Source organism: Triticum aestivum, chromosome 1A (assembly GCF_018294505.1).
Source record: "Triticum aestivum cultivar Chinese Spring chromosome 1A, IWGSC CS RefSeq v2.1, whole genome shotgun sequence".
Classification (NCBI taxonomy): Eukaryota; Viridiplantae; Streptophyta; class Magnoliopsida; order Poales; family Poaceae; genus Triticum; species Triticum aestivum.
The window spans coordinates 444,280,066-444,302,505 of NC_057794.1; the positions used below are offsets into that span (position 1 = coordinate 444,280,066).

At 43.6% G+C, this 22,440-nt stretch overlaps 1 protein-coding gene and 1 long non-coding RNA gene across 11 annotated transcripts; one reads left to right on the forward strand and one right to left on the reverse strand.

Moving 5' to 3' along the window:
* Nucleotides 1-1,601: 1,601 nt before the first annotated feature.
* Nucleotides 1,602-14,850, reverse strand: LOC123054968 (uncharacterized). Of its 4 annotated transcripts, none has more exons than XR_006426427.1 (4): nt 14,677-14,850; nt 14,497-14,582; nt 10,185-13,725; nt 1,602-9,998 (listed from the first exon to the last, which is right to left on the reverse strand). It is a non-coding gene; the product is annotated as an uncharacterized lncRNA (long non-coding RNA). The 4 variants fall into 4 exon arrangements; XR_006426425.1 differs by adding an exon at nt 13,815-13,899 and having other exon boundaries at nt 1,602-13,725; nt 14,677-14,848; XR_006426434.1 differs by having other exon boundaries at nt 1,602-12,295; nt 13,618-13,725; nt 14,677-14,846.
* A 787-nt stretch (nt 14,851-15,637) lies between these two features.
* Nucleotides 15,638-21,301, forward strand: LOC123054981 (nodulation protein H). Of its 7 annotated transcripts, none has more exons than XM_044478879.1 (9): nt 15,638-16,375; nt 16,492-16,586; nt 16,872-17,070; nt 19,145-19,251; nt 19,344-19,585; nt 19,738-19,996; nt 20,179-20,358; nt 20,461-20,616; nt 20,898-21,301. In XM_044478879.1, the coding sequence occupies exons 4-9, from the start codon at nt 19,234-19,236 to the stop codon at nt 21,057-21,059; spliced, it is 1,017 nt and encodes a 338-aa protein (XP_044334814.1). In that variant the 5' UTR covers nt 15,638-16,375; nt 16,492-16,586; nt 16,872-17,070; nt 19,145-19,233; the 3' UTR covers nt 21,060-21,301. The 7 variants fall into 7 exon arrangements, with proteins under 7 accessions (XP_044334814.1, XP_044334818.1, XP_044334804.1 ...); XM_044478883.1 differs by having other exon boundaries at nt 16,990-17,070; XM_044478869.1 differs by having other exon boundaries at nt 15,638-16,586.
* The last annotated feature ends 1,139 nt before the right edge of the window (nt 21,302-22,440 follow it).

Consider the following 22,440-nt stretch of genomic DNA (forward strand, 5'->3'; position numbering starts at 1 on the left):
AGAAAGCGGGAAAATATGGCGGGAGATATAGGCGGGAAACTATGGCACGAGATATAGGCGGGAAACTATGGCAGGAGATATAGGCGGGAAACGACGGCGCAAGATAAATGCGAGAACTTAGAAGCGAGAAACTATGGCGGGAGGTATACGTGATAAACATTGTTGTCGCCTGGTCCAGTAGCGGCAGGTCCTCATACATAGATGTTTATTACATACATCGGTAAGTCTGAAACTGATATAGGTAGATACAATAGGTCGCACACGTAGATAAATGAATCACCCTAGTCGACGACGGCCACCTAGCCTTTCCCGAGGACCGGAAAGCGTCAAGCGATTAGGTGGTCGAGTTACACGAAGACCGCGGCCGTACTCCCCTTCGGCTTCATGTGTCTACGACTCCTGCGCAGGTGATGGAGAATGGAATCCTTGTTGCGATCCTGATGCGTAATTGTAGACGTATGGTTGTGACTCCTCAGGGATAAAAGATGGGCCAATAATGTCCCCTCCGAAGAAATCTGTAACTAATGCTATAACCATGTCGCCATGATCATGTGATGCTCCCCGTATGCGCGTGTTTAGGCCATGTTGGGTGTCCTCATCGTCACATGTACGATCGGGTATGTCCTGCACAGAGAAACATTGTAAATAAACCGTTAGATGATAATATATGATATCATTATAAATGCATTAAAAACATAAACATGACTACCTGGTCAGATCCCTCGCCTGTAGTTTGTGGCCATTGTTTGTCATAGTGGTTTATCTCTGGCACACGAGTCTCCTCGGGCATGGATATCCCTCGCGTGGAGAGATATGGATAAGATCCCTCACCTTGGGTGTATGCGCCATATCGTATGTACGCATATGGGTTCGGGGAAAGAGTTTGCTCGAGCATCAAATCCAAGCCCGTGCCATGGTCCTGGGATGTCTGCCCATGACGAAGCTGCACCGAATAAGAGCGATGCAGTGGCAGAGATGAGCCATGTCATGGCAATGTCGTTGTAGTACTCGGACCATCCCCCACCGCCCATGGCTCGTATGCGCCTCGCTTGGTCTGGACGACAGCGCCGCACTCGATCTGGATGACCTCGCTACTGGCATGTTGTACGCTCCAGTGACAATGTCGTCGCCTCTACGTGGCCACAAAGTTGAGTTGCGGTAGAGGCAACGACGTTGTCACTTGAGCATACAACATGCCAATAGCAAGGTCAGCCAGACCGAGTGCGGCGCCGCCGTCCAGACCGAGCGAGGCGCGTACGAGCCATGGGCGCGAGGGGAAGGGTCTAAGTACTACAACGACATTGCCACGACATGACTCATCTCTGCTATTGCATCGCTCTTCTTCGGTGCAGCTTCGTCATGGGCAGACATCTCAGGACCATGGCACGGGTTTGGATTCGATGCCCGAGCAGACTCTTTCCCCGAACCCATGTGCGTAAGCAGGATATGGCGAATACACCCAAGGTGAGGGATCTCAGCCGTATCTCTCCACGCGAGGGATCTCCATGCCGGAGGGGACTCGTGTCCTAGAGATAAACCACTATGACGAACAATGGACACACACTACGGGCGAGGGAACTGATCAGGTAGTCATGTTTACATTTTTAATGCATTTACAATGATATCATATATTATCCTCAAACAATTTATTTACAATGTTTCTCTATGTAGGACATACATGATCGTACATGGGACGATGAGGACACCCAACGTGGCCTCAACACACGCATCCGGGGAGCATCACATGATCATGGCGACACGGTTGTAGCATTAGTTACAGACTTCTTCGGAGGGGATGTTATTGGCCCATCTTTTATCCATGAGGAGTCACAACCATACGCCTACAATTACGCATTAGGATCGCAACAAGGATTCCAGACTCCAGCACCTACGCAGGAGTCGCAGACATAGGAAGCCAATGGGGAGTATGGTTGCGGTCTTCATGTAACTCGACCACCTAATCGCTTGACGCTTTCTGGTCCTCGGGAAAGGCCAGGTGGCCATCATCGACTAGGGTGATTCATCTATCTACGTGTGCAACCTATTGTATCTACCTATGTCAGTTTTAGACTTTCCGATGTATGTAAGAAACATCTATGTATGAGGACCTACCGCTACTGGACCAGGCGACAACAATGTTTCCCGCGTATATCTCCTGCCATAGTTTCTCGCTTCTGAGTTCCCGCGTTTATCTCACGCCGCCGTTTCCCGCCTATATCTCCCACCATAGTTTCCCGCCTATATCTCCCGCCATATTTTCCCGCTTTCTTAGTTCCCGCCATAGTTTCCCGCTATCTAGTTCCTGCCATATTTTCCCACCTCCGAGTTCCCGCCTCTGTTTGTATTCTCAACCTATAAAACACCCTCGGCACTAACTTGGATAAGCATTCTAGTGTAGTCTCGTAGTCTTGCCAAAATGTCCAGATATTCTTTTGATCGTAGTTTTCACCCTCATATGTCTCAATGTCTTCTGGATTTAGTCGCCGATTTCAAGGTAGACAACATATTTGTTCCATGGGACAAACTCATCAATACTGACACCCTACTGAATGAGCTGGCTCACGCATTAAGTAGGTGCGGGTAGCCTTCCAGGAATTTTGAGGAGATACAGAAAGAATTTCTCAGATTGCATGGAAGATGGATGAAGCAACAGAGTAAGGGTGAATCATACCTAAAGTTTGCAGCAGAAAATATTTTTTGATGGAACGCAGACAGTGATGATGAAGACATATCTTCACGCCGAGTACCAAGGCCAAGAGTTCTGCATCGTCGAAGGGCAAGAGTTCTGCATCGACAGAGGATGACGATGATGTCTTCATGTAGTTTTTAAGCTGTATTTTTAGTTTTTAAGTTCAGCTCTACCATTTAATTCAGATGTAATTGCATTATTAGTTTGTACTGTCTTATTGTACGGGCATTATGTTTGATCTTAATTTGATGTTGTAGTCGTTGCACCATGTTTGATAATTAGTTTGTATTGTTAAAGTGTTTTCGAGTGGGGAGAGAAAGAAAGAAGGAAAGAAGGTAAATAAGACATTTGGACACGGTACAACTGAAAATAAGATACATTGTACTATTGAAATAATGCTACATGTAGGACCGTGTAGAGAAAAATCATGCGACAGCCCGTTCCCCTCCCGAAACCCGCCAAAGGCGACTCCATTGGCGATTTCCTACCCTCCTATGGAAATCGTCGATGGCTTGTCCCTGTAACCCAGAAACCTACGAAAACCAACCTCGAGACCCCTCTATGCAACCTTCCCCAACCAGAGCACACCCTTTCACCCACCCTCCAGAGTCGTTTTAGGAAATCTCTGCGGGAGATCCAGAAACTAAAGCTCCGCCTCCTGTTCCTGAGGTTTCGAGTGAAGATCGTGAGTGGCAAACTATTGCCTTCCCCTGAGGAAGGAGACAAGGAGCCACCTAATCCAGGTCGTGATCCACCTTCAGAGGCCCTTCCGTTTTCTGAATTAAAAGTCCATGATGAACTGGAGCGTATATGGGTTACGTTTCAGTTTGAGGAGAAACTTTCGTTTCCATCTTCTGGGAGTTATTTGGAGAATAATGAGGGCATTTACAAGCCCATGGAAGATCTGCTATTTAGGAGGCTGCTGGTGCTGCGCTTTCCATCATTCTCCTTGGGAAGCCACACCAGCCTTTGCTCCACGCACTACAGGTGTTCGACCGATTGCCTGATGGCGACATCTAAAGCCCATCTGAAGATGACTTCCCTGGTGTCTCCAAGGATGGTGTCCAAGTCCATGAGGGATGCGTCAGGGTCCCTGTTGGCCGCTGGGAGCTCAGCCGCTCAAGACAACGGCGAAGCCATTCGCCGGCCGGGTAAGGAGCTTGCCCTCTCTACTGCGGATCCAGTGAAGAAAACCCTGATCATTAACATATCGGGGGCTCGCGAAGCGGTTCAGACGCGTTTTTCTGGCTGTTGGTCTCTTCTTGTCTGTGCTGATGGTGAACCCCCGTCAGTTGATTGACCATATGAAAGGGGTCTGGAAGATCCGTGGGGCATTGGGCGATCATCAGATATCGGCAAAGGAAGGATGTAAATTCGTCCTAGAATTCTCAGAAGATGGTGATCGACAACATGTCATTAGGGGTGGCCCATGGCAGTACAAGGGAGACCCGTTCTTGGTTGTAGGCTTGGAATCTGGGGCTGACCCTGCTTCGGTTGTGTTCTCTCATGTTCCTATTTGGGTTCAGTTCCGGGGTATTCCTTTTTACCTCCTTACAAAGGAACTTGCCCGAAATCTAGGAGAACAGGTTGGGAAGATGCTGCTGGTTAATCAGCACGCGAGGGGCAACATCTGCGACAAATTTCTGCGTGCGAGAGTGTTGCTCACCTTGTACTCTGCTCTGCCAAAGGAGATCACCCTGGCCGACGAGATAACTGGAGAAGAGGTGATTGTTTTCCTGCGCTATGAAAGACTTCCAAACTTCTGTTTATTCTGCGGCTTCTTAGGGCATATGGAAGCCAGTTGTGATCTTCCTAATGATGAGAAAAAACTGAGGTATTCCAAGGACATCAGTGTGCGTCCAGTGCACTTTGATGACCCCCGTTCCTGGTTCCTTGCCGATAAGATGGGGAAACCAAAGCCCTCGCAGGCTGCTACCTCTCCTTGGCGTGCCCCAAAGCCAAACTGCAACTCTCAAATCAACACTCCAAGTGTGGATGTGGTGTTGAATACGGTTGAGAAAGTGAGTGAAGATGTTGCTCACCTTTCAGTGGGTGAGCTAATGGAAACCGATGCCCCCCGGAAGGGTTCAGACAACAACATTGATGTGGGGGATGGATCTCCCAGTGATCCAGTTGGCGCCTCGGCTGTTGTGGGTCTGCTGAACAACATGGTGGATGCTTCTCGCACCGCTGATGCTGCCTTGGTTTCTGCACCTAACCCCGGCAACACAAAGAAGGAGGGAGACAAGGTGCAAATGCAGACCAATGTGTTGGTCCAAATGCATGGAAATGAGCAAAAGACAAGAAGACGCCTGAGCCTGAAGAAATAACTTTACCGGTGGGGCTGGTCCCGGAGCTCCCTCCAAAGACTAGTGCTGGTGGAGGCTCCGTTGACGATGCCCAACGTGTTGTTGAGGATCTTGTTAATCTGCAGGGGGTCGTTAAAGAGATGGACCATCCAAACACGGTCAAGAACATAGTATATCTGAGAAAGAGAGGCCATAAGGGGGACATGCATTCTGGTAAAGGAGGAGGCGCCGCTTCTGTTCTCGGCAAGCGGCTGGACAGAGTCAAGGATCCTCTATCTGTAGAACCTGAGAGCAATAGCGATGATGTAATCACAAGTAACAAAAAGCCTAGAGATGTGGGTTCTGTAGAGGTAGAGCATTATAAGGTTGAGAAGGGTGGTCGGGAAGCTGCCGGCCTAGGGGCTGCCAGTAAACTGACGGGCGCGAGTAATAGCGCCCGTCAAGAGCCATGAAAATCTTGGCCTGGAACTGCCGGGGACTGGGGCGGCCCCGGACAGTTCAGGAGCTGACACGCCTTGTGTGTGTTCACTGCCCGGAGATTGTGTTCCTCTCTGAAACTAGGCAAGGCAAGTATTTTGTGGAGGGGGTGGGGCGTAGAATTGGCTTCAGGCACAGTATCATTGTCTCTGTGAAAGGGAAGGGGGAGGCCTAGCCCTCTTCTGGGATGATTCCGTAGATGTCGAGTTAATAAACTTCGGAATCCATCATGTCGATGTAAAAGTTTCTGTTTCTGGTGAAATAAAATGGAGAGGAACCTTTGTTTATGGTGAGCCCAGGTCCCAGGACCGGCATTGTATGTGGGATCTGTTAAGACGCATCAAATCAAACGCTAGTGAACCTTGGCTCATGATCGGCGATTTTAACGAGGCCATGTGGCAAAGCGAACATATCTCTAGAAAAAGGAGTGAACCCCTAATGAAAGCTTTCAGGGAAGTTTTATCTGAATGTAATCTGCATGACCTTGGGTTTAAAGGAGTGGGCTGGACGTATAATAACAATCAATTAGGGGATAAAAATGTTCGAGTGCGGTTGGATAGAGCTGTTGCTTCGCCTGAATGGCAGGACATTTTCTCTGATGCGTGCGTCAAACATCTTGTGTCGCCGAGATCTGACCACTGTCCTCTTTTACTCTGCCTAGAGAAGTTGCAATTTAAGACAAGGAAAAGGAAAAAAGGTCGCTACGAAGTGATGTGGGAAAGAGAGGAGGCCTTGGCTGGGATAATTGAGAATGCCTGGAACCATCATGCCCCTGTCCGAGACCTCAAGCACCTAACTGAGAAGGTGGACTGTATCATGGAAGTTCTTAAAGCCTGGAGCAACCAATCTATTGGTTCTATTACAAAAGAAATAGCCAAATGTAGAGGGAAACTAGCGGATCTGTTGAAGGACTATAACACACATGAGCAGGAAATAAAGATCTTATCAGCAAAAATGGATGAATTGTTATTGCGGGAAGAGCTTCTTTACCTTCAAAGGAGTAGAGTTACGTGGCTTCGTGAGGGCGACCAAAACACCAAATATTTTTAGCGAAGGGCCTCTTGACGTGCCAGAAAGAACAGGATCAAAAAACTTTGGAAGGCTAATGGGCAGTTCACAAACAATGAAGAAGAAATCAAAGCGATTGCAAAGGGGTTTTTCTGTGATCTGTTTACAGAAGACTCAAATGTGAAGCCTGCGGGCTTGCTGAATCATTTTGAGACCTTGGTTACAAATGAGATGAATGAAAAATTAATGGAAGAGTTTACTGTGAAAGAGATCAGCGACGCCCTATTTCAGATTGGGCCGCTAAAATCCCCGGGGCCGGACGGTTTCCCCTCGCGTTTTTACCAGCAAAACTGGGATGTTCTAAAAGAAGAGGTGGTCGGAGCTATAAAGCAATTCTTTACGGATGGTGTCATGCCGAGTGAGTTGAATACTACTACTATTGTTCTCATCCCCAAGACTAACCAAGCGGTGGAGTTAAAAGATTTTCGGCCAATCTCTTTATGCAATGTTATTTACAAAGTGGTGTCGAAGTGCTTAGTGAACCGCTTGAGACCGCTCCTGGACGACCTTATTGGCATTGAGCAAAGCGCTTTCATCCCAGGAAGGCTCATTAGTGACAACACTCTTATCGCGTTTGAATGCTTCCATGCCATCCAAAAGGGGAGGAACTCAAGTGACTCGTTCTGCGCTTTCAAGATGGACCTCTCAAAAGCTTATGACCGTGTGGACTGGAAGTAATTAAAGGGTGTGCTCACTAAGTTGGGGTTCAACCCTAGATGGGTGAGTTGGGTCATGGCGTGTGTTACTTCTGTCCGATATGCCATAAGTGTGAATGGGGAGCTTTCTGAGGAGTTCTTCCCTTCTAGAGGTTTACGCCAGGGCAATCCTCTTTCTCCCTACATGTTCCTCTTTGTCGTTGATGGTCTGTCCAGATTACTAAAGAATGTGGTAAACAAGGGCGAACTAAGAGAGCTAAAGATTGCTCGTTCTGCCCCTGGGATATCTCACTTACTTTTTGCTGATGATATTACCCTGTTTTTTGAAGCTAATGGTCAGCAAGCTTCAGTGGTAAATAAGGCGATTCAGGTGTTTGTTAGGAGCACTGGCCAACTGGTTAGCCATGAGAAATGTTCCCTCCTGTTCAATTCTGAGTGCCCAGCTTCTAGGATGGAAGAAGTGAAGGAGGTTCTAAGTGTCCAAAATTGTACTTTCGAGGAGAAATACCTGGGGCTACCCACACCGGAAGGGCGTATGAAGGCTGAGAAGTTTCAGCCTATCAACGACAGGTTCAACAAAAGGCTATCTGACTGGAATGAAAGATATATGGCCATGGCTGCAAAAGAGGTTCTCATCAAATCCGTTGCTCAAGCGCTTCCCACTTACACGATGAGTGTGTTTAAGATGCCGATGAGTTTCCATGATGATTATATGAAACTTATGAGGCGTTTCTTCTGGGGGGAGGAGCAAGGACAGAGGAGGGTTCATTGGGCCTCTTGGGAATGCTTGATCAAACCAAAATCTCAGGGAGGAATCAGTTTCCGCGACACTGTTTGTTTCAACCAGGCTCTCTTAGCGCGACAGGCTTGGAGATTAATCCAGTCGCCAGAGAGTTTATGTGCTCGACTCTTCAAAGCAAGGTACTACCCTAACGGCAATGTCCTTGATACAGTGTTTTCTGGTGAAGCATCTCAAGCGTGGAGGGGAATCGAATTTGCTTTGGAGCTTTTGAGGAAAGGAGTAATCTGGAGGATTGGGAATGGTAATTGTATCCGTATTTGGAGGGACAATTGGATTCCTACAGAACCGTCCCTAAAAATTCTTGGCAGTAGGAAACGGTCTAGGATTCACAGAGTGTGTGATCTCTTCTTACCTGAGAGAAAGGAATGGAATGAGGAGTTGGTGAGACAGGTGTTTTAGCCAAATGATGTGGAGGTGATCTTAAAGATAAAGATTCCGATACATGAGATGGAGGATACTCCAGCATGGCACTATGAAACGTCCGGGCATTTCTCTGTCCGTAGTGCGTACAAGCTTGCATATAATTTGAAGCACTATAATAACAACCTAACCGGAAGTAGCGCTGCTCCAAAGGGGGACAGGAATATGTGAAAGTTGGTGTGGAATGCTGATATCCCAAACAAGGTCCGGTCCTTTGGTTGGAGGTTGGCCTGTGATAATCTTGCTACAAAGCAGAATAAATGCAAAAGGAATCTGGAGATTGATAGTACGTGCAATATTTGTGGTATGGCAGACGAGAACAGTTTTCATGCTGTGGTGGAATGTACCAAAGCCCATGCCTTAAGAGATCAGTTGCGAGGGGTGTGGGATCTTCCTGGGGAAAGGGTTTTTATTTACAATGGGCCTGACTGGCTTCTAATCCTCCTTGCAAAAATCAAACCAAGGCAGCGTGATTTGGTGCTTCTTGTGTTCTGGCGTGCTTGGTTCCTCCGAAATGATGTGGTCCACAACCAAGGGAAGATCTCCATTTTAGACTCGGTTAGATTCCTGCAAAACTTTTCTGTTTCTTTTTGGGGTGAATGCCTCGCTACTGATGATAAAGGAAAGAAGCCGGTTGTTGCGCCTTCTCCGCAGAAGTGTCATAGGTCGGTGTTGACCAAACCTGGTCCAAGCCATGCTGGTATGTCTAGTTGGACTAGACCTCCTGTGGGATGGCTGAAAGTAAACACAGATGTTGTGTTTGTGGCCATTTCGGGTGAATCTAGTGCTGGGTACATTATAAGAGACTTCATGGGCAGACTTGTTAGAGCAGAGGGCGTAAAACTCCATCCCTGTGCAAGTGCTGAAGAGGCTGAAGTTTGTGCGTGTGTCACTGGGCTGAAGGCTGCTCTTGACTTGGGAAATGATAAGATCATCATAGAATCTGATTGTGCTGCAGTTATTTTGAACATTCTGTCCCCTGCAACCCCTCTTGCAGCTTGGAGAGAGCATCATATTGTGATTAGGGATCTTATTCAAGATAGTTCAAACATTGTCTTTCGAAAGATTGGGAGAGATGGCAACAAAGTTGCTCATGAGTTAGCCAGACTAACCCAGAGCAGTGGTAGGGGGCTGTCCATATGGGCCAACTACCACTAGTTTTGGCGTTGCTGGTGCAATCTGATTGTAATGACTGTGATGATATTTTAATATAATTGCAATCTTTCCCCTCAAAAAAAAAAGAAATAATGCTACATGTAACTAATGAAATAAAGCTACATTAAACTACCGAAATTAAGATACAAATGGTTGCAAAATTTAAAATACTACCACAAGTATCTACTGAGTCTAGCGTGGATATTTTTCTTTTCCATCGCCAGCTTCTTCTGCTGCCTTGGCCTCACGAAATGATGGCGAGAAAATAGGCACGAACAAAAAAAATTAGGTGGGAAATACGCATGATTCAAAACAGTGCTACCAGTGTCGGCATAGTGTGCCTCGGTGTTCTCGCGTCGGTCGCAGCAACCGATGAATACAACTTTAGGCGGGAATCACGCACTGCTTTTGATCGGTGTTGTCTGCATAGAAAGCAGTGGCAATTATCAAACAACGGGCAGCATCATAGCGGAATCACTGCCAAAAACGATTCCCGCCGAGCAGCATGCGAACCAGACGGAGTGGAGTGGAGAGTGTATGCAGGGAAGCAAAGAGAGTGCAGAGAAGCACCACAGAGTGTCGGCACGAGACGTCAAAAATTCACCTACCGCACAGCATCGGATTCCCTCCCGTGGAAATCAGCGTCATCCGCGTGTGGGAATCATCGCCGTCTTCCACACCGAAGTTGTCGCGCCGCGAGCAGCAGCAACAGCACGGATGCCTCGAGGAGTGGTAGCGTGGCCCACCTCCTCGTCGCGCATGCAGCAAGTGCTGTTGGCTAGCGCGCAGCAACAGCAGTGTCATCCGCCTCGTCGAGTGGAGGCAGGGCCCACATGCCCGGCCCCGTTCCGTCCCGGCACCGGCGCGCTGGAAATTACGTAATAGATGGTCGGCTGCCTCAACGCATGGCGGCCGGTCCCGCCGCCTCCGAGCATGGCAGCAGGAGCCACGCGTCGATCGCCGCGCCTGCCGCCACCGTTGAGGGGGTCTTTTTTGTCAATTTGATCTGTAGGTAGTCATTTTGTCAATTGTGTTGGCGAGAGGGTCCTTTTCAACAAAAAATCCCGAAGCAACAACAGATGCTGTCGGCTGGTAAGCATCACAAACAATGCGGCCGCCTCATGGAGTGGTGGCATGGCCCACCGCCTCGTCGGGCATGCATATGTCGTGTCGGCAACCGGGCGACAGCAGCAGTACAGGCTGCCTTGTACCGTGGCGGCAGGGCTCACCTGTCCGACCCCGTTACGTCCCAACACGGAAACATGTTATACGATGTTGGTCGCCTCAATGTGTGGCGGCAGGGCCCGCAATTTTATCCATGGACATGGATACCTGCGGATACCTGACCCGAATGGGTAGGGTTTGAGTACATTTTTACGTCCATGGGCAGAACCCAAACCCGACCCGATTAATCATGGGTAGGGCATGGATATAATTATGTATCCATGGATATACCCGAACCCGACCCGATAGTATGACATGCGTGGCAAAATTCGATGATCCCCACTATCCCATCTTTCAATGTATTTTTCCTTTATAAAAAGTAAAAAAGAAACTATGCGATCCCTCCCCAGTTCCCATCGTAACTTTTGTGCCTCTTCTCATTCTTCTATATCCTCGGTAAATGACTCGCAATTAAGCGTCATCTCCATCACCTCGACTTCCTCCTCCCGCAGACCTAGATGCCGCTAGACTTTACCTCTCTACATATGGTGGTACATGTGCTTGCTTGACATTGTGTTATGCCATTTTATGAGAAATCGAGATCGAGAAATGATGTTGTGTTATTGCTATGTCATTCTACAAGGACAGAGAATTGTGTACTTAGGTTTATTTGATGTTATGTCATTATGAGAATCGGAGAGCTTTGTTGGTGATGTTCACTTGTCCTATGTCATTTTGTGAGAATTTAAGAGCTTATTTGATGTTATGCACTTGTGCTTTGTCATTTTGTGAGAATTTGAGAGCTTATGTGAATGTTGTGCTACTTCTTATGTATATGTGTTGCGACAACCCGATGGTTATCCATACCCGATGGATATTCGTCGGGTTTGGACATGGACATAATTTTTCGCCCATGGATTTTTTGTGTGGATGGGCACATAATGTCTTCATGGATTTGGGTATGGATATGATATTGTTCAACCCGAGCCGAACCCGATCCATTGCCATCCTTAGCGGCAGGTGTCACGTGTCGCCTGTCGCGCTTGCCGCCATGACCGGGGGTCTCTTTTGTCAATTTCATCTATAGGTAGTCCTTTTTGACAATTGTGTTGGGCACCTGGTCCTTTTCGACAAAAAAATCATTTGATCGAAAGATCCAGGTTGGAAAAGGCACATTTCTTTGACAAGCACAAGTAATGGAAGGAACCAAAGGTGCAGATTAGGAGGACAGCGTTACAAGGTAGAAGCACATGCCATGGAAATATTGCTACTGGTTGTAAAGTCCACATATCAGTATGTGATGTCGATGAATGATGTTGTATCTTGTTCCTTTGTACGTCTAATTTTATGATGGTGAATTGATGGATGTTGACTATTGGACAAGTGATGCCATTTATTTTAGATTGTTAATTCCTAATGAATAATGCGAAATTTTGTCTCGGATAAAAGTGACTTTACCTTCCAATTTGGTGATCAAGGACTCCCTTATACTTATGGAACGTATTATCACTATATTGTCAAAATAGATGGGTGCAACAACGCCGCCATCATTAATCTATATTTACATTTCAAATAATTAGTAACCGAATATTTTATTATTAGCTGATTAAAACTTTAAATATAATAAAAGGGAAGACCATTTTTATATCCATATTTACATTTGAAATAACTAGCACATATGCCCGTGCGTTGCAACAGGGGAAAATAATATGCATTTAAAGCTAATTAGAATTATATGTGCAAGTAAAACTCTGTGTGCACGTGAAAAAGAAACATTTAGCTTCTCGGTTTCGCTAGGTTTGAAGTGACCAATCTGTGATTTTTTTTACATTCATTGATCGCATTTAAGAGTTTTGTTACGTCAACGTACGCCAGAGAAGACCCATGAATTATTCAATCTAATTTTCCTTTCAATTGAGGAGATTTTAAGGTATGAAGTTTTTGAATATTTTAGAAAACATGAACCATATTTAAAATCCTAAAGATGCTCTTGAAAACCATGTACACTTTCAGAAAAAATGCGAACAATATTTGAAACAGAAACATCTTTAAAAATTCACAAACATTTTTTAAAAACACCAATATTTAAAAATTCAAAAACATTTTTAGAAAACACCAAATTTTATTATAAAAACATGGAAATTATTTGAATTTGTGATTTTTTTTAAAATATGAACATTTGATGACAATTCATAATATTTTTCGAAAATGTGTATCTTTTATACGCGAACATTATTTTGAATTGTGAAAAATTCACTAAACCAAGATTATTTTTTGAATTTGGAATATTTTTAAAATACCATTTTTCTTTAGAAATCTCGAACAATTTTGCAAAACAGTAATTCTTTTCAAAAAATAGGAAACATTTTAGAAATCTCAAACAATTTTATAAAACAGTAATTTATTTTTGGAAAAATGGGAAACTTTTTTCAAGTTCCAAATATTTTTTCAAAATAGCAACAGAATTTTGGAATTCTGAACATTTTCCAAATTTTGATTTTTTTTTGCTTTTGTAATATCACTCGGTTCGACTCTAAACATAATAATACGATCATAACACTTTAATAAGATACGATTAAAACTTTTAGTATATTTTGATTTTAATAACATTTTCATATCATCCAATAAAAATAGTTTATTACAACTAATGAAATGAGAATACATTTTAATAACATATTTTCATTAGAAAACAGTCGACTTTTTTTAGTATCATTTGGTTGGACCTTAAACATAATAGTATGATGATAACATTTAAATATCATATGACTAAACAAATAACCGTATTTTTGCTAGAAATATTTGCACCAGCAGTAACATCATTCACAATAGTAAATCAATATAAAAAATATATACAAAATTACACAGTCTCATTTATACCTCAGCTTCAATTTGGATGTTGTTCCGAATAAAATTAAGCGCCACAATAGTTCAAAAAAAATCCGTCAGCATGAACATATCACCAGTAATATATCAATGGAGATCAACCTATTATCACATGAACATAAATATTAGACACGGATTTTTTTTGCTATCAAAAGCATCAAAATGGCACTTTGCATGTATGTGATCATCACCTCAAAAGGGACATCAAAGATCGAAACACAATTTTTTCAATCACACCATCTCCTCATTGTTTGCTACTCAGATGATATTTTTTACCTAATTACATACATCATTAAGGATATTAGCATCTAATCTTAATATACAAAACTTAGATTATTGCGACATAAAAAAATAGACCTACGGTTTCCTGACTATAAAAATTATTAATAAACATACCACATGAAATAGCATCACATTTAATCATGCAATGACCAATTACAGTACAAACTTTTTCTTAATTAGCATATTAAGAACTTTTCGCATGTCAAACTACATTAATGCATTTGAAAGGCCTAACGTGATCTACAATACTGTCAAATATTTGTTGTCCAAGTTTTGGCTCTAACCCAACCTAAACGTTCAACAGAAGTACTAATTACGACTTAATGACAAAAGTAACAACATCTTGCTTGTCAAAAAAATTACTAGTAATGGATACAGCTAACATTGATCTACAACATCTTCAACTTACTCATGTGAAAAGAATGGCTATAAATGCAACATACGTTACTCCACAAAAAAATGCAACATACGTCATTTGAAAACTTTTCTAACTTCTAAGCAGTAAACATCACATAGATAATGATGGGCTAAAAGACTAACTAATTTCCACCGTGCATGCACAAGCAAATCCATGTATCGCAAAGCTTGTACCTTGATCTTCAACTTCGTAGTTCACTTCGCACGGCAAATCCTACTCCATAAGCTTCAAATGACTCCACAAAGTGATGAAATCATGCCTAAAACAACAGAGAATACATACTTAGAAACTAATCAAACAGAACAAAAACATCATGCATGTGAACGAAACCAACAAAAATGAATAGATCTTACCTTGATCTATCTTTTCTTCAACTAATACTTCTTCTGAATCGGCCTTCAAATCGCTCAAAATCATGATCAAATAAGCTATTTGAGCTGTTTTTCTCAGTGTGCTAGGGAAAGTAAAGAGCAGAGACGAGAGGAGTGAGCGGGCGGCTGCGCAAAATGAGGCACTTCCTGCCTCATATAAAGAAACGAACGTCGTGTATTATCTCCCGCAAAAAAAAAACGTCATGTATTATGAGAGAAGTGTCGGCACAACTGGACAAAAGCCACCAACCGACAGCTCGCAGTGCTGTCGCGTCGCGCCCAGCAGAAACAATGCTGCCGCCTCATTGTGTGGTGGCAGGGCCCACATGCAGAACACCGTCCCGTTGCCATTGGTTGCTTAGAGCATCTACAAACGGGCTTCTCAAATTAACTAGATGGACGCACGGATCACTAATCGGATAGAAGAGAGAAACAAAAAAATTAACCTAATCAAACCCCTCAAAGTCTTTTTAAATGCCCCTTATATTCATTTCATATATGAAATGAGTATGAAAAGTGCCCAAACATGTCTGGTCACTGGACCTGCGCAGTCACACAAAATTAGGCCCACCACAAAGCATTTATTTATTATTATCTTTTTCTATCTCTTCTTCTTCATTGATCATATGTATGTGATCCGATATACTTCCTCCGTTTTTAAATATTTGTCTTTCTAGACATTTCAAATGACTACTACATACGGATGTATGTAGACATATTTTAAAGCGTAGATTCACTCATTTTGCTTTGTATGTAGTCACTTGTTGAAATGTCTAGAAAGACAAGTATTTAGGAAAGGAGGGAGTAAAAAAAATGAAAGACACGGCTTGTAAACAGAAAAATAGAGAGTTAAAATGGACACGCACTAACGGGCCAAATTTGTTCAGTCCGGATGCCCTTAAAACAGAGTAGAGAGAGCCAGGAGAAGGAGATCACGGGCAGTGTCGGCAGAAATGGCCAAACTTCACCAACCGACAACCAGAGTGAGCGGTCGCGTCGCGCGCAGCAGGAACAGTCGCTGCCGCCTCAGGGCGTGGCGGCCGGGCCCACATAACCCTGCTCCGCTCCGTTGCGAAACGCGCGCGGACGAAAAATCTGGTGGCCAGGCGGGTGGCATCGCGGCGATGGCGTGCCGCCGGTGGATCTCTTGTGCCGGGAAGCGGAGGAGGGAGCCGCGGTGCGAGGCGCCGCCGGCCGCGACAGCTTCCCCACCTCCTCGCACCGCCGCCGGGATCCGTGGCGCCCGGTTCTTCGTCGCCGCGTACCGTAGTGCGCCGTCACCGGGATCCTTCTCCTCCTCAACACCGCCGCCAGGGTCTTGCTCCTCTTCCCGGCCGCCGGCTCCCCGCCAGAGCACGATTAGACCTGATGACTCACTACCTCGACCCTCTTTTTCATGATTTTGTCTTGTTCTTGTTGATTGTGATCATCAGCTTCAGCAATTAGTAATGCAGCAGGCTAACGTGTGTGATGAATACATTTTGCGGGGTAGCAGGCCACTGCGTGTGATGTTTCTGGTGCAATGTATGCTGCAAATCTGTGTGTGCAATGTACAAGTTGTGTTATGTGCAAATTCAGAGGAGATTACTACCGTATCTAGCTCTCAAATACAGGAGATTAGCAACACTTATATATTCAATGTGAATACTCAGAATTAGAGTTGATCATGGTCACTTTTTTTGTAAGCATCCTTATATAGATTTGTAGTATGCCCAAGAAATTTTCATGTTAAAATCAATGGGGATGCTTTTTTTTCTATTCGGAAGATTTCTGAACCCTCAGTTTTCTTTGTGACAGGTGGGATGTATAACATATTAAGATCAGACTTGGATATGAAAAGAATATGCAGTGTTGCCCGAATAAACTTCTTCAGCTGTGGGATGCTACCATAGGTATGAGGTATCTGTGTAACGGGATGCCCGTGCGTTGCACGGAACAATAAACTTACACATATAGACATTGATCAAATATTTTTGCTATATATTCTTTAATGGTGTATAAGATATGAGTTGCCCTATTTTTTCAAGAGTTCATTAGTTGGGTATGACCATGAGACTCTAAAGACATGATACATGGTCTTCCGCAGTTTATATTTTGCCTCATGTCGTATGTCCATTGAAAAGTTTTATTCGTTAGTATATTAATAACGTAAATATTTGTGTGATTAAAAATCGCAGCGTATTCCTTTGAAAGATGTGAGAAATATATTTGGATTGGGGAAGCACAAAGCAGAAGTAATCATCTCGTCATATAGAAAGGGGCTTGCAAAATCCTTTAATATTGATTTCGCTGCAGCTCCTAGGAAAGCACTGTTCCTCCAAAATCTCTGCGATGAGTTACAGTTTGATCCTGAGCTTACTAGCAAGATGCATGAAGGTACCACCCTGACACTTGTTTTTTTATTGCATAATTAATTTACAACATTGCTTTATTAGCTACAATTTGATCTTGCTCCTGCTAGCAAGATGCGTACCATATAAACTACAGCTTGAAGGTTATAATCCTTTTTTTAGATTGAAGGTTATATAATCCTGCAGTGTGAAAGTTGCAATTTTCTGTCCAAGTCTCTTCTGTGCATATGTTCTGCTATGTCTTTCAGATCCTAAAACTGTCAAATTAGTTATTGTTATACATATCGAATGGCATTACCGCGTCCGATGCTCCTATGTACTCTTTTCCATTTACTGGTTGCAAACTTCATTTGTGTTCTAACTATATGTATTTGGCTATCAAACTATTTTACCATTATCTGCTTTTGTTCCTGCAAAAGTTGTTTCGGTTGCATATAGTTGTGTCGTTTTCATGTTAATTGGAAATTTATAATAAAATGTGTTATTTGCTTGGAGAAAATTTGTGGGTTAATTCTCAAAAGGCGTTAAGTTTCCATCCATGTTGGTACTGATCAATCCGTCCCTCTAAAAACAGGGTAACCTCTTTTGTGTGCTTCATATATGCTATTTACATGGCATATCGCCAAGCACTGTTAACATGTTTTATTCAATGGGTGTGCAAAACATTGATGTTCGTTGTTCCTCGAATGAATGAATATTTCTACTCATGGCTTTCTATTCCCGTTGCAAAGCATGGGCATTTAGCTAGTAGATGTGAATGGTCACAAGGTGGTGTACGTGGTAAGTAACCAAAAAGGAAATAAACAGTTTAGGTTTGTTGATTCAATCATGTGCCAATCCAATGAGGATTGAGTGTAAAAAAATGATAGATGTAAATGAGATGGCAGTGGCATATAGCCATCGATTGGCTATACTATTAAAACTATCATAAAACTGTTGACAAATAAAATACACATTTGAAAATAAATTGAACCTATGCATGGAGATAAACTTGTTTGTCACTCATCATTGAGGTGATCGTACTAAAAAAGCAACGCTTTGGGCGTGCTCAATTTTCTTAGATAATTTATAAATTTAGTCTTCAGTTGTGTCATATGAAGCGCTCATACTATACGAGTGTTTGTGCGGTTGGTGTTTCACACAATTTAGGAGGCATGCGTTTGTCTCTCTCACACACAGATAGCGCGGTAGGTGATTTCCCCTGAAATTGCGTCATAGTACCACCCGTCCATATGGTCTCTCTTTCTCTGCACACTGGCAGTCCCAGTTACACACATAGCCATTTCCGTTTGGCTGCTTCCAAACTGTCATATCTGCTGCTCCACTGACACTTCCCTTCCTCTGCGCTTTCTTTTCTCTCTAGTCTAGTAGTTCCAAGCAAACAAACTCGGCAACGCTCTCTCACACTTTTTCTCTCCCTCCGGATTCCAAGCCACCTTCTCCTCCAATTCTGAGAGCAGAACCGACAGACAAGATTATATCTTCCGCCAGCCGCACTGGAAGCAGAGTCATCGGTCATCAGGTAAAACAAGTGAAGTCATACTTCATTGATGAGGTTCTCGCCTGTCTTGCGGTTGATCGAGCATTCTGTCCAATTCTTGGCACAAGAATTCAGCAGTTACTGCCGTGTGTTGCGTCTAGCCGTTTGCTGCTGCTGCTGCTGCTGCTGTTGTTGCTGCTGCTGCTGTTGCTGCTCTTTTTGTTCTCCTGCTGAGCAGCTTGTACTTGTAAATGAAAATGATGCTCCTGCTTAGGTTGTTGCTTGCGCAATCAAGCCTGCACTGATTATTCTTCAACAATATAGGCAAATCATTCACAATCAATCAATGGTACAGCGTCACCCACGATTTTCTTAGTGTACTTTGCTCTTTTTGTCCTGAATCATCATATGACTCTTTCCGATTGTTGTAAGCAGAAAGTGTTCGAGAGAAAAAGTGTTGTCAGCAGAAACATGTTTTCTAATGCCGTAACAATTAGGGGCCATAAAAAGATCATTGCACTAGTAGTTCCTTTCATTTGCTAGAAATAAACATCTAAAACCGCAATATCTGTATATCTAGCTGAAGACCTAACTTACTAATCCTGTGAATGACCTGCAGTGCAGTGGCGTCAGCCGTGTTCTCAATGAGGACGAAGACTTCTTGGCGCAAATGTGGAAACCAATTAACATTCAGTTGATGCAGCATAAATGTTGCAAGCAAAAATGGTAACATAACGGGAATATATTTCATTTTTTTGTTCGACCTGTTCATTTTTTGCATCATGTGATCACTGAATTTCATATGTACATATTTGCAGATCGTGTACTCATCTAAAAGCTCAAAGGGAACGTTGTTTCCTGTACGATCAATGCTTGTCTTCTTCATTGCACTATTTGGTTTGTATGCCTGCTACTTCTCCTTCACTCAAATAGCCTTAGAAAATGAAGAAGAAATGAACGGAGCAGAAGAACGAACAAACGTTCTATGCAAAAGACCTTCAGAAATTCCATATGATCAGATGCAGTATGTGCACTTTCCAAGACCTATGAGTTACGACAGGTAACTTTTGTCGTAAAACTTCCTCTGTACACAGACAGATTGCCTCGCTTCTGTACCTGACCCTGTTTTTGTAGAGCAATGCAGTGCATATTTACATGTTGTGTTTTCTGTTTTTGACTCTTTCTGATCCATTCATGTTGTTAAAATCGTAGGGGAGAATGCGCATGTACCCCGGTCCGTTTCCTCGTCATTATATCTATGCAAAGATCAGGCAGTGGGTGGTTTGAGACTCTGCTCAACAGCCACCCCAATGTGAGCTCAAATGGTGAAATCTTCTCGGTGAGGGAGCGCAGAGAGGATATTGCGTCGATCTTGTGGACTCTTGACAAGCTGTATGATTTGGATTGGCGCACCAGCGCAGCAAAAAATGAATGCACGGCTGCATTTGGATTGAAGTGGATGCTAAATCAGGTACACCATCATTCAGTTATTTAACAGCTATCTTATACTGCTGTTGCTATTAAACCGACAAAGTTTAGGTGCAAATATATATATAGATTGCCAAACAAAAGTAGTTTTAGGTAGAATGATTGTAGTAATAGATAGAGTATAAAATAGGGAGTTTATGAATTGGTGCGTGCATGTGTTTGCAGGGTCTTATGGATTATCCAGATGAGATTGTGGATTATTTGATCAAAAAGGGTGTGATGGTGATATTTCTCTTCAGGAGGAATACATTAAGGAGGCTCGTCTCTGTGTTAGCGAACGACCATGACAAAAAGGAGAAGCAGTTGAACGGCACCCACAAAGCGCATGTGCACTCACAAGAGGAGGTGACTCTCGCATGCAATCATCTCAGATCCATTCATCTGTTCTTGTTGCCTAGAGTGAAAGAAGAGAGTAAAGCTCTTGTCCATTATGTGGTGTGCATGCAGGCTGAGATCCTAGCGAGGTTCAAACCGGAGGTGGACGTGTCATCTCTGATCCCAAGCATGAGAAGCGCGGAGCAGTCCATGGACGCCTGCCTGCGCCGCTTCCGCGCCACGCGCCACATGATCCTCTACTACGAGGACTTAATCCGCGACAACAATGTAAGCTCCCCGGCCATATCAATCATATCATATCATATACTCCCTTCATTTCAAAATATAGTGTGCCCGCGCTTCCTGAGGTCCAACTTTGACCATAAATTTAACCAACGAATTCACTGGTATAACTTTTGCTCCCGCCGCAGTCGGTCTCGTTGGTTAAATTTATGGTCAAAGTTGAAGCACGGGAATAGAGGAAGCACTATAATTTGGAATGAAGGGAGTATCATCCATCGGGGTAAGTGGGTGACGAAGCATTGTTGTTGGAATGGTTTGGTTTGCAGGCGCTGTCTCGGGTGCAGGAGTTCCTGGGGCTCCCGGTGAGGAGGCTGTCCAGCAGGCACGTCAAGATCCACACAAGCCCACTCCCGGACCTGGTGGACAACTGGGAGGACGTGAGACGCACGCTCAAGCCCACGGAGTTTGCTCGTTTCCTTGACGGCTGAAGACTACTAGTAGACAGAACATGTCGATTCATCTGTTTTTGCTACGGCAGGCCCTTCTGTTTTCTTTTCTTTCGTGGGACTGCACAATGGGGTTGGAAGTTGTTGTTCAGCTGTTTTCCTTCTCAAAGGTAGGTGTAGCATTCTTGTGCAAAGGATGAAGCAAATATCATGAGACTGAATAAGTTTGCTTTTCAGATAACGGAGTAGTGCCCAGATAATAAAGTATTCAAAAGTCAAAACTATTGATTGTTTCAGGAATGAATGATACTAGCAAAAAAAAAAAGACTTGCACAGATTCTCATCTACAGGTAAATATTACCTCCGTCCCAAATTACTTGTCTTAGATTTGTCTAGATACGGATGTAATTTGGGTGGATGCAGTAGGCAACTGTTTTTGCTCTGAATCTGATCAGGTACTCAGGTACGTTGGCAATCCATGTCCCAATTCACACAATGTTCAGTTATTTAGCTCGAAATCATTAATAGCTCATTTTGATGAATTTTATGGTGTCATTCATTTTAGCCAATCAAAAGCTACTTCAAGTTACAAACACCCACCTGTCAGGAAAAAGAAAGATCACAAATATCCACTATAAATGAATAAAAGGCCACCAAGGTTTTTAAGTTTTAGACCTGACATTGGTGTTCTTTTTTCCTGGATTTATTTGAGGCTCTTCGACGATGTTTGTTTCAGTGGGAGACGATGTTTCCGTCATGTGTAATGACTTCATCAATCTTAAAATGTGTTGGCTCAATCTCTCGAATATGTTTATAGGGATATGTATGTATGTGCTCATAGGTATGAGTATATGTGTTTGTGTGTATGAGTATATGCACCGGTGGAAAATCAACTTCCTCTTACCATGTGCCTGTTGTGTGCTACTCCTACATTAGGTGTGGCTTCTTCTTTTTTTTACAATAAAAAAAAAGGGCAACCTGGTGCATGTAGCTCCCGCTTGCGCAGGGTCCAGGGAAGGGTCCGACCACTTTGGGTCTATAGTACACAGCCTTTCCCTACATTTCTGTAAGAGGCTGTTTCCAGGACTTGAACCCATGACCTTATGGTCACAAGGCAGCAGCTTTACCACTGCGCCAAGGCTCCCCTTCTTTTTTTTTACAATAACCAGACTTTATTCCTCAAATAATACAAGAATTGAAAAATGAAGTCAAGGAAGTAAGAATCCCAAAAGGCTGAAGATATGTTACTAAAAGCATGTTTAGCTAAACTACTCCAATAGAAGATGCAAATTTGAAGGTGTAAAACAGGAGATGTAAATTTGCATCTCTAAAAAGTGCCTTTTGCATCTCCAAAAGTGCCAACTCCAACAGAAGATGTATATTGACGATGTAAAAGAGCAACTCCAATAGAAGATGCAAATGG

What these genes read in the sequence shown, in the direction of transcription:
- LOC123054981 (XM_044478869.1), top strand. An exon ending in TGAAGTGGATGCTAAATCAG is followed by an intron (nt 19,997 to 20,178) that starts GTACACCATCAT and finishes ATGTGTTTGCAG; the next exon opens with GGTCTTATGGATTATCCAGA. An exon ending in ACTTAATCCGCGACAACAAT is followed by an intron (nt 20,617 to 20,897) that starts GTAAGCTCCCCG and finishes TTTGGTTTGCAG; the next exon opens with GCGCTGTCTCGGGTGCAGGA.